This window comes from Grammomys surdaster, unplaced genomic scaffold, assembly GCF_004785775.1.
Source record: "Grammomys surdaster isolate TR1022 unplaced genomic scaffold, NIH_TR_1.0 137, whole genome shotgun sequence".
Lineage (NCBI taxonomy): Eukaryota > Metazoa > Chordata > Mammalia > Rodentia > Muridae > Grammomys > Grammomys surdaster.
In genome coordinates this window covers 1,101,440-1,113,576 of record NW_021604595.1, presented here as the reverse complement: position 1 = coordinate 1,113,576, position 12,137 = coordinate 1,101,440, and the positions used below count along the sequence as shown (strand labels likewise).

The following is a 12,137-nucleotide window of genomic DNA, read 5'->3' as shown; positions in this document are numbered from 1 at the left end:
TCTATGCAGCGTTTACAACTGTGAGGGGGTTGGCAGTGGAAGGGCTGTGGGGGAGCATCTCTGAACACAAGTTCAGGGTTCAGAGGAGGGACTGATGTCCTCCGCTTTCCAGCAGACTTCTCTAGGACACTGCTGGGTAGCAGAGGAGCAGGGATTTCCAAAACATCCCCCGCTTCTCCTTTCCTGGTGCTTTAGGCAAGAATGTGGGGGAGTAGGTGTATTTGGGATCAAGTCTCAAAGTAGGATTTACCTAAAACCATAGATATGTGAGTTAGCCTCAGCTAGACCAGGCCAGGACAGATTGGGTCACTGTATGTGGCTCGGAAGTGAAGGCAGAGCCTAGTGACCCTTTACTTCGGGTGGTCTTCCATTTCATGCCCCCCATTCCCCTCCTCCTCTCCCCTGTTTGTTTTCCCCACTGAATCCCAGAGACACATCACTACAGCAGCCTTCTTCAGGAAATACCAAGAGGTCAGGATGTACCATCCACAACACAGCCATCCTTTGTAAGTTATCTTTATGTCAGGAGGCAGGGAAAGAGGACAAAGTACTCTGGCCCTGAGTCTACAGTTGTGGTCTCTGCCTAGTCTCCTGAGCTATATGTGGAGGGTGACACTGAAGACCCATAGGACAGAAGGGACCTGGTGAGGACCAGCACAGCCAGTGCATTCCATGTCCCAAGGCAGTCCTAACCACGATTGGAAGGTATGAGAGAGGCACGCAGAACATTTTGGCTCAGCCCCAGCTGGGCAACCTTGTAAGAGCAAGCCTCTGGAGCAAGTCCTTCTGTATGAGGTCTTCCGGCCATTTAAAACCAAACCTCATTTCGTTTTGTAAATTGAATAAAACTGCAAATGTGCGTATCGCAGCGAATCCTGGGGCCCGGGGAAGCAGAGGCGGACATCATCCAGGGTCCATTGCTTTTCCAGAAGGCTTGCTGGGCCTTTCTAAGTGCTCGATTCTATGTGGACACGGGGAAGAGAACCTGTGTGTCCAGAGGACAAACACCATACAGCAGAGTTCAGCTAGTTCCAAGAAGCCACCACAGCAGTCTAAGACTATGACAACAGAGGGCTACCAATATGGTGGGGGAAGCTCCCGAGTGATGAGACGAGGGGGATGGAACCCACCCTGGGCCTAAATTGCCTGCTGAGGACTCAGCTAAGCTACCCAGGTCATAGGCAAATTCTCAGGCTGAGTGCTAAGGAATGTGAAACAAGCATTTTCTTCAATGTTTAGAGAAAAGACAAAAATCACAGGGCTTGCCATGCAAGCATGGGGCTTGAGTCTGGATCCAGAGCACACCTGTACTCTCAATGGTAGCAGGCATGGGATAGGAGGACCCTAGAGGCCTGGTGGCCAGCCAGGGAGCTCTAAGTTTGGTGAGAGACCCTGTCTGAAAAAATAAGGTACAGACTCCCGACATGAGTCTCTGGTCTCCATGTGTACATGTGTGTATGCACCTGCACATACCATATACACAAACAAAATAAAGGTCTGCCTGACCCCTCCCTCATCATCGACTTCCCAGATCATGTGCTGCCTATCAGGAACCCTCCCAGCCTCTCTTGCCTTCTCCAAATACTGAAAGCACCTCCCTGCTCCAACCCCATTTTCATCCCCCTTGACTTACAACAGCTGCCTCTACCCGAGGGAGACATGTCGGGGAGTCTTGGATATTCCCTAGCAGGCTGGGCAGTGGTAAAAACCCAAAGCTCCAGCTGATGGTGGTGCACACCCTTAATCCCAGCATTTAGGAGGCAGAGAAATAATAATAATAAAAATAAAAAGCTTCAAATTCCAACTGATACACTCCTGTCATCCCTGGATCCCAGTGTGTCGGCATCATGCACCTGAGTAGTAATGGTGACAACCTATGACAAGTCTGGTTGGTTCTATCACAGTTCCCTAAGCAATGCCCTAAGGTCTGTTCCAAGATACTCCACACTCTTTATCCAGGAGCTCTTCATAGCTAAGGCTCCTCAGCCTACAGCTCTGCAGCTCCCAGCAAAGATGGCCCTCCATGGACTGCATCAAGTCCCCCAAGGGAAATGTAACTGGGAGATGATGATAGGCCACTTTAACCCTGACTATAGTTAGCACAGCCTAGACAAGAGGCCAAGAGGAAAGAGAGGGGTGGTTCTCAACTTACCACAGTGGCCGGCTGCTGGAAGGCCCCTAGTGTAGGCAGGCTGTGGGTCAAGCCAGGCCCTTCACTCACAGGGGGGCTGCATACACACGAGGCTGGGGTTGGAGTCGTGTCCACGAGGGAGCTGAGCACCATGCTCTGCTGGCTGCTCTGGGAGTCTGAGTACACAGTAGAGCCCTGGCCACTGTCAAAGGTGCTGTCCGCTGGGGAAGACAAAGGTACGACTTAGCATGGACACCTCCAAATGCCATGTCTCTGGCACTACAGGCAAGTATAGTGGCTTGTTCCTAAATTCCTTCTGGAAGACCATCTGGGTTGTTTTCAGGAACTCTGTTTAAACTGTTACCTGCTACACAGCAGCATGCGGAACCACACCTGTGATCCCAACATGGTCTGATGCCAGGTTAGGCAATGCTTGCTAGCACACCAGAAGCAGGCCCTGTCATTCCTGCCTACACTGGTACACAGGTGTTGAGGCTGCCCTGCTCTGACGGTGCTTGGCAAGGCAGGCTGCCCACATGGTCAGCCAGCAAAGAATGAAAACCGGAAACCTATCTGAAACAGCACTTTGAGGTTACGGCTTACGGATTCCAAAAGCCACAGGCTCTACAACTTGCCACCAAAACACCAAGCTATTTTCACAGGGGGCTGTTTCAGAGTAAGTACTCTGTCCACTGATAATTCAAGCCAAGTGAGGGGGAAGTCCCACTGGTTCTGCACTAACAATCTTTCCAAAGAGTGATCTTAACCTAAGAAGACAAAGAATGCTGAGGTTTAATTGGGCAAAACCAATTACACAAGCGGCTCTGGTTTTAAATGAGCCAACTGCTCATTAGAGCAACCATGTCTACCTAGATGGACAGGAAGGGAGGGGAGAGGGAGAGAACGCAGGGGGAGAGGGAGGTGGGGACGAGGAAGGTGGCCCTCACACTAACAAGATTCAAGAGGCACAGCTCCAGCCATGTGTGTGACACTTTAAATAATGTGAGTGACTTGTATAGATTACATATATAATTATAGTTTCACTTAATTTACCACTTCCCCCCATTAGTTATGTGGCAACAGAAGCCACCTGCTCAGGTCAGTCAGGGCTGCTGGTGAAGGATGGTGAAAGCTTATAAATACACACACACACACACACACACACACACACACACATTTGGTTTGGTTTTTAGAGACAGGGTTTCTCTGTATAGCCCTGGCTGTCCTGGAACTCACTTTGTAGACCAGGCTGTTCTTAAACTTAGAGATCTGACTGCCTCTGCCTTCTGAGCGCTGGGATTAAAAGTAGCCACCACCACCAGCCAGTGAGTATATTCATGTATTGATGTCCACACATACAGTCCCATGTGTGGAGGTGCATGCATGTGTGAATATGTGTATACATATGTTCGTGTGAGTACAGGGTAAGTATGATGTGCGATATGTGTGGGTGTGTTTACATCCATGGATTCTCTGCAATAGAAGGGTATGTATACCGGGTATGCTTCTGTACATATATGCTGTGTGTGCATGTGCGTGTGTGTCCACATGTGGATGGCACATATAGACCATCTCTGAAAGGACAGTTAAAAGACTTGGCAGTCATTTGTTGCCTCTGAGAGGACAAGTAATTTTCCTGGACACCCTTAAGGGTTTAAGATTCTGAAAATGATGACTGTACCATCTATTTTAAAGAAAATGCAGTAAGTGAGCAGAATCCTTTTGAAAAGTCACACACATGGCTGGAATTATGCCTTTGAAAAGCCACGGTCTCAGGGCTCGCCCCTCGGTGTCCCGAGTCACATAGAAAGGGATCTGCTGGCAGGGAATTCCTACGCTTGACATGAACTTGTTGCCTACTCTCCATTTCCATGAGAGTCTTTCATACTGGGTCACTGTGACCTTCAGCATCTGACCACAATCGGGACATTGTTTCTAGGTCTCAAGCTGGATCTCTCCAAAGTACAGCATGCAGAGCTCAGCGTGGGGTGAAGTAAACAGAGGGCAAAGTACTTCAAAGTGAGAGCCGCTCATTTGCATGTAAGAAGTCTTCTTGGATGCTATTTGAGTCATGAACGAAGGGGCTGCATATTAAATACACAGGGCCTCAGTGTTTCCACATGGACCGCCTCAAATATTGGTCTGGGCAGGTCACTGGGCTCTGCTGATCTGTTCCAGGCTGGTTCACAGAGTGGGCAAAGCCATGTCTCCTGCCTCAGATCATTGCTGAGGTTTCAGACATGGGAGGCATAAAGGACACTGGCTGCCTATCCTGAAACTTAGCGGATTGTCTCAGGATGGTCTCTGAGGAAGCCTGCATCTAATTCACCTCTGGAGAAAAAAAACTTCTTGAAAGTGGACAAATGCTCTCAGAGGTTTCTACTGAGAAACAGTAGAGATGGACAATCCCAGTGATAAACACTCCAAGCCAAGAAAGCCACCACTTGGTCCCCTGCAGTTATCTCCCTCACCCAAAGACTGGGCAATGGTAATTATCTTGGCCTTTGTATCCCTCCATGAGGTCAGGACTGCTCCTCTAAGAGAGAATAAAGAACCAGCAGCCAGTCCACAGATTCACAGGTAGAAATGGTTTGCTCAGACCCTACTAGGTCAAGGACATCTGACTTGGGGAGCCAGACTCTAGTAATCCTTAACCCTCTGGTCACAAGTCACTGGGAGATGAAGGGAAAGCCCAATTCTTTTCCTGAAACAATCATCCATACCCTGCAGGGCAGGCAGTGGGAACAAGCCTGAATTGGCCAAGGAATCAGGACCCATGTGTCCTATCACCTGGGGGCCATCTGTTAGCCCTATAAACCCAGGAACATGCTCTCTTAAGAGATCTCCATGTCCATTGGCACAAGGTGGCTAGCAGGAAGTGAGCCTGGAACAGGAGACCAAAGCCTAGCCAAAGCTTCAGGGAACCACTTACAGCTGGAAGCAACAACCTAGCCACCTGAGGACAGGCAGGAGCTCACTGGGTACCTGCCTTTTTCAGAGTGTCATAATAAAAGATGAGGATTCTGTTTTGCTTTGCCCTAAAACTGGATATGCTGGTAGGGATGGAAGAAAGGACACAGCTGACCATGGTGATCCCGTTCCATATATACTCACAGGCTAAGGAGGTAACGCTAGCTGGCAAGGTAGGGGGCAGGAGATGCTGGTCTGCCTCAGGCTCCTCAGATTCTGGCTGTCCAGGCTGCCCACTCTGTGCATGGTAGGTCACCTGGACCTGCAGGGGTGCTGCCAGACCCCTGGCCTTGTCAGGGCTGCCCGAGTCCTTTGGCTCCTGAGACTGCAGTGCAGGCCAGATCCTCTCACGCCGCCACTGAATTAGTGCTACCCGGTCACGGATGGACTTGGCCACAATCTTCACATCACTCTCGTGGAAAAATCCAGACTCGATCTGCGAAGGCAGACACACAGTCAAGTGTCAGCCATCCTGCATGTATCACTTACACAATCATACACACCCTACTGCTTAGGACCACCCCTACCATAGTCCTCAGGTCACCTCAGTCACTTTAGGGCCTTCAACACTCTCTGAAGTTGATAGGCTTCAGTTTGTGGGATGACAGCTCACGCCTAGCAAGTATTCGATGATCTTGTAGACCCTGACCATCCGGGAAGGAGGAGGCCCATTTGGTTATTAGAAAGCAGTATGGGGAACACATGGGCCTGACAAGATCCTAAACTCCCTTTATCAGCAGGGAAATGCAGCAAGCTCACTGGACATGTCTGTGACAAAGCCACTTCCTGTGACAGAGACCTCCTACTATGGTTGAACTGCAGGAGCTAACTGGGTCTCACAAAAATCTGGGATTAAGCCCCTTCCCTTCATGAAGACCACAGTTCTAGGAAGACTGAGTGGGAATGCTGGAGAAACAGCTCAGAGGTTAAGAAGACCAGGGTTTGGGCTGGAGAGATGGCTCAGCGGTTAAGACCACCAACTGTTCTTCCAGAGGTCCTGAGTTCAATTCCCAGCAACCACATGGTGGCTCACAACCATCTGTAAATGGGATCTGATGCCCTCTTCTGGTGTGTCTGAAGACAGCTATAGTGTATTCCTCATATATATAAAATAAATAAATAAAGTCTTAAAGAAGAAGAAAAAGAAGAAGAAGAAGAAGAAGAAGAAGAAGAAGAAGAAGAAGAAGAAGAAGAAGAAGAAGAAGACGACCAGGGTTCTGTCCCCTGCACCCATGATAGGTGGCTCACCAGTAATTCCATCTCCAGGGGATCTGACACCCTCTTCTGGACTCTGTGGGCACTGTACAACTGTGCATATTCTACCACCGCTACCCTACCCATAATACACATAATCTAAAATTAAATCTTTTTTTTTAAAGAAAAAAATATAGATTTATTTATTTATTTATTTATTTTTGGAAAGGCCAGGTTTCACTGTGTATCCCTAGCTGGCATGAAACTCACTATGTAGACCAGGCTGGCCTTAACCGTGGAATGGACCCATGGTACCACTGGATCCCTGAGCTATCAGTAAAATAGTCATGAACCCACAGGCACCTGGATGGCAGTTGTATGTGAATGTGCAGATAACTTATCTCCGTGAGCTGTGTCTAACCTAAGGGTCCTGAAACAACATCCACAATCCTGAGAGGTCACAGGAAACCAGAGCTGCCACTGGCTCAATGGCTCAGGGCTGGGCAGGAGAACAAGAAAGATAAGCCAGAACTGTCTGGACATGCTCAGGAAGGACATGGACGTGCAAAATGACATGGGAGCTGGCCCTGGGGCAAATCCAGGACATCTGACCATTGGAACACCAGAATGAACGGCAACACAGTGATGCTTTAAATCCTAGCACAGTTTCCAGACCACACGTGAGGACAAGAGGGACAGGGTATCCCACTGGAATCAGGTTGGGAGGTGTGAAGGATCTCACTCACCCTTTCTATTTCTTCCTTTCCACGACTGTCTCTGTGCATCTGAATCTCTTCTTATCCCCCCACCCCCTGCCGACACACACCCCATTTCTCTCAGGTATTACTGCACTGGGTGAGATCACATCCTGAGTTATTCCCCACAGAGACCCATCAGCAGGGAACTCTGGTCCTACATGCTACATGGGCCACCAGATCTGGCTCACACCTGACTGTACCTCAATAAGAGGCCATAAGCCATCCCTTTCCCCCAACTTGAAGCCTGCAGCCTGCACAGGCAGGAGCACTCTGGGTGTTATGGTTGGGCTAATCTACTGTGAAGCTATGGACATCTAAATAGAACTGTGGTGTGTTGTCTCAGAGCAAGTATTCTACACAATGGGATGGACAGAAACATATCACCCCAGGTAGGCTACAGTGACAAAGTGGCCCCTTCGGTGAGATTCCTGAGGATGCATTGCCTACCCCAAAGGGGCATCTGAGCTCTTCCCAAGTGCCAGGCTACAGAAGATAGAGGACTGAAGAGTCACAGAGCCCAGTGATAGTAGCTTAATGCTTGGACACCAAGAAACCAAGGGTCCTGAAAAATGACAGTAGCATGTTGATGGTATTTTTGATTCTGAATGCAAGAACCTCACCCCCAACCCCACCTCCACTTCATAGGACATAACAGACAGGAATGTACTCAGGGTAAAGGGTGCCAGGCAGCAGCTCACTCTCAAATAGTATGTGGTAGGGGTGGGAGTTGTTCTCTGTAACTCTCTCCAACTTTCCAGGGTGCTTGGCCAGATCATTTCAAAGCAGTTTATTTTGAGAGACACCTCGGCTTATCAGAGAGATCCCGCATGGAAATCACCCAGGTGAAGGCCTCACTGACTCTGTCAGAGCATAAGCTGGGCATGTGGCCAAGGAAAGTGTCAGATGAGAGAGGCCAGAGGACATAGAATCTTCTGTGGAATCTGCCCACTGGCAGATGGGAGGCCTGTGGTCCAGCCATCATCTTGGTGGGAAAACTTTCTAGCAGCAGGACATTCCTCACCCCAAAAGAAAACCAGATAGGGGTCTTCTTCTGTCCTTACAATCTAGAGCAGGCTCTTTCCAGAAACTTCCAAGGCAACCACAGAAGCCTTTGTGAAGCAGCTGAGGCTAGACAGGCCAGAATGACCCAAGTCAGTTGTGGTCTAGAATGAGTGACCCCAGGCAAGTGTGGTAACTATCACTGATCCCTGGGAGAGGTCTACAAAAGTGGCTCAAGTATGTAGCACATGGTCAGGGCCATCTCTACTAAAGTCTCAGGTGATCTCAGTCCGCGTTAAAGACAGTTGGCTATTTCTGCCATTTGCAGGATGCTTGTCCTAAGGCTCCATGACTCTCCTGGGCAAGGCCTACCTGACCACCTCAAACACACCATGGTTACTTCCATTTTCTGTAACACTTCAGCCATCCCCAGGATGGGCCTAACTGCCTATAGCCCAGTACCATACAGAACTTGCCCCATTCAACCTCATTCTGCCATGCTGACCTGTATCCATACCCTATAATCCACCTTCATCCTCATCCCCCTCTAGGTGGGTCCAGAAGTTCCCATCTAGATTCTAGAGTGTCTTTGGCACATCACACTTGTGTAGCCTCAGGAGTTTAGGGTCTTGCCAGACAGTGACTCCTTCTATAGCCTAGGACCAGGGAAGGGCTGATGGCCTGGACAGTAAGGACCCTGAAGTCTCTAATGTAGAGGATGAAGAAGGGCAAAGCTGGAACCTTGACAGGTCTCCTGGGACCCAGAACCTGTCCTGAGGCCTCATCAGAGAATGGCAGAGCTATGAGATGGACCTATGTGTGGCTGTTCACAAAACTGAGCTCTCAAAGGGAGAATGTGGAGCCTTCAATTTGCCATGTGTGGTGACTGGGCTGGGCAGAGTGGGGATACACACTGGTGGTGGTGGTGGTGGTGGTGGTATTATTATTATTATTATTATTATTATCATTATTATTTGGATTTTTGAGACAGGGTTTCTCTGTGTAGTCCCAGCTGTTTTGGAACCTGCTCTATAAACCAGAGCAGGACTTGAACTCAGAGATTCTCCTACTTCTACCTCCTAAGTGCTGGGATTAAAGGGGTGTGTGTGTGTGTGTATGTGTGTGTGTGTGTCCACCATCTGATATTTATCATTCTTAAGTTGACAAGTCATGTCCTTTCTACATAGATGTCCATTTTATGAACAACATGCCTCATAATGGAAATACACATAGTATTTCAAGGCAGAAGTTCAAGGCAGAAGAGGGGTGAGAGGAGAAGATGGGAGGGAAAAAGAGGAGGGTTAATTCAGGGGAGGGTGCTGGGCCCAGGACTTCCCTAGCACTGATGCAGGGACATAGCCTGGGAGTTCAGCCAAGTAGCAGGGACCAGTTGAGGTGACTCACCTACAATGGCCCTACCCTGCAGGAAGTGCTGTACTTCTTTACCCTATGACAAGCAGAGGTAGGGTAGAGCCTTGGGTGTCAACAGCTTAAGAAGCAGTTAAGCAGCATTCAGGAAGGGTGAGAACGGTATGCTTGGGTTTAGGACACTGAGTCTTTCAGGGAACTGAAAACAAACTGGGAAGCTGAGGTCTGGGTGAAGCCAGACACTCAGAATCTCCCTATCAGGGGTGTTGAGCATCACCCCGAAAGCAGCACTCAGGATGCAATCACTCACACTGAGCCACAATATTCCCTTACCACATCTTAGCTATCCTGCAGCCACTGATCACAAGGCTCGGCTTCTAAATCCCATGTGCCCTACCTGGCCCAGTGCAGAGAGGGCTGAATCACATTTGTAGTGCAGCGCTGTCCTCATTTATGAAGGCAAGTGTGGTGTTTTGAATAGGTATGGACCCCAGAGACTCATGTGTTTGAATGCTTGGTCCATAGGAGTGGCACTATTAGGAGGTATGGCCTTGTTGTAGATGTAGTCTTGCTGGAGGAAGTGAGTCACTGTGGGGGCGGGCTTTGAGGTCTCATATGCTCAAGCTATGCCCAGTGTGACACACAATCCCTTTTGTTGCCTTCGGATCAAGATGTAGAACTCTCAGCTCCTTCTCCAGCATCATGGCTGCCTGGATGCTGCCATGCTTCCCACCTTGATGATAATGAACTGAACCTCTGAACTGTAAGCCAGTCCCAATTAAATGTTTTCCTTTATAAGAGTTCCCTTGGTCATGGTGTCTGTTCACAGCAATAAGACCCTAACTAAAGCAGCAAGAATGTTATATTATCTGAAGAGACTCTGCCATGTTAAAACAATGACCCTGAGTAGCTGTCAATAGAGCAAGCTTATAATGAAAATGTCCATGTCATTCAAGAGTCACTCACCTCGGATGGCACTAAACACTTGAAATGTGGCCAATGAGACTAAGTTCTATACTGTAATTAAATTTTAGTAGGCACTGGTGGGTCATGTCTATCATTTTTGATGGTGTTGGCCTAGAAAACTGAGTAGAATAATCCAGTCTGGCATCCAGGCTCTAGAAATTCCTATGCCCTGGCTCTTCTCTTATAGATGTTAGGATCTCACAGTGGTGCTTCAGGGCCTGGGCCTGGGCCACTTATTGCCCTAAAAGTGTTGTTCTGCTCCTTCTTCTACTGTTACCCCATCAGGCTCAGCATCTCCTCCTGAGGCCCAGTCTGACATCCCAAGCAGGAAAGGGTCACCCTGTTCACCACAGACAGGAAGTGGGGCACACCTGCACTCTTTTATAACCCTTCAAGATGGTAAAGTACCAGGACCCAAAACAACACAAGAGCATCTCCAAAGAAGGAGAGGAACATCTCATGTTCAAAGCCACAGCCCTGGGGCAAACTGGCAAGAGTTTGGTTAAGGCAAGCAAAGCCCTTCCCTCTCTCCACTTTCCCATTAGATTCCTTCCCTAACTATGCCCGGAATGCTTGTCTCCCAGGTCCTGTGCAGGATCTCCATCCTTAACCCTCCTGTCACTGTACACACTCAGCCACAAAGGAGTAATCACAACCCCTCCCTCAAGACTGCCCTGACCCTCCCATTCCCCTACCATCCCCCTGGGGGCAAGTACCCTTCTGGAAAAGCAATTGATTTGTGATTTTTTTTTTATTAACCCAAATTGGCCCATGGGTAGTCTGGGCCCCTTTATGTGTCATTACCATTTCCTGGGCCACCTCGTCGGGGGTTTCCTTCTCCAAGTCAAAGGTAAACTCTATGGCTCCATTGTCTTTGGGCTTGCCCTTCAGCTTCTTGGGGTCTTCCACCCAAAGCCGCAGGGCTATGGTAGACTTCCTGCCGTGGTCTTCCTCTGCAAGTTCCACCCGGACACCCGTGTCTTCCGCGAAGAAGGCATGGCTCAGCAGGTCCTTAATCTCATACCTGGAGGGAGAGTGGCTCCCAGGCAGGGCTCAAGGGACAAGGGGGCTCCACACCCACCTACATGCACAATATCAGGTCACCACCCAACACACTGTGCAGGTTATCCTAGAAAGTTCTCTCACTTCATTTCCGGTTGGCAGACTCTGCCCCCAAGGGTAGGACAGAGGTGTGCACACTAGCATTCCCTAATTCCCAGGAGATGCTGAGAAATTACAACCTAATATGCTTTCATTGTACTGTGCTTTAAGACAGCTTACTACCCCAATTACAAAAAGAAATCACACACTATACCAGGCCACCTGCTCGACAAGGAGAAACAGACTGTGCTGAGGTGTACAGGTAAGTCTTCAATCCTCGTAAGAGACTCCTGGCTCAGGGTGGATGAGAGGAAATAGAACCCAGGGTTCCTGGACCTCACCGTACCAGTAAGGTTAGTAGAGAGCCTCTCTCGGGAAGAAGGGGTGTGTAAGAATGGAGGCAGGCACACAGAAAGATAAACAAAGACTTGCTAGACCTATGGACTTGGAGTCAGAACCCAGCCATAGGAGGTGCCACCAGGGGCTAGGTCATCTGGCAGCTAGATGTTGTCATATGATCACCTCCATGCACCCAAACATAGGTTCCTAACCACTGTGTCTGGTCTGTTCTCTAGTGCAAATACAATCCATCATACAGCATCCTGTGTCCTAAGTCTGACTTCTTCTGGACATCACACTGATGGCAATGA

At 49.0% G+C, this 12,137-nt stretch overlaps 1 protein-coding gene across 2 annotated transcripts in view; it reads right to left on the bottom strand.

The window, feature by feature from the left end:
- The window catches only part of Wnk2 (WNK lysine deficient protein kinase 2), a 104,984-nt gene that overhangs the window by 40,794 nt on the left and 52,053 nt on the right, over positions 1 to 12,137 (bottom strand). For both annotated transcript variants that reach the window (XM_028763240.1, XM_028763241.1), the window contains 3 exons: positions 11,191 to 11,410; positions 5,246 to 5,537; positions 2,153 to 2,352 (listed from right to left, as the gene is read on the bottom strand). In XM_028763240.1, the coding sequence (XP_028619073.1) occupies positions 2,153 to 2,352; positions 5,246 to 5,537; positions 11,191 to 11,410 (712 nt within the window). The remainder of the gene's footprint in view (positions 1 to 2,152; positions 2,353 to 5,245; positions 5,538 to 11,190; positions 11,411 to 12,137) is intronic.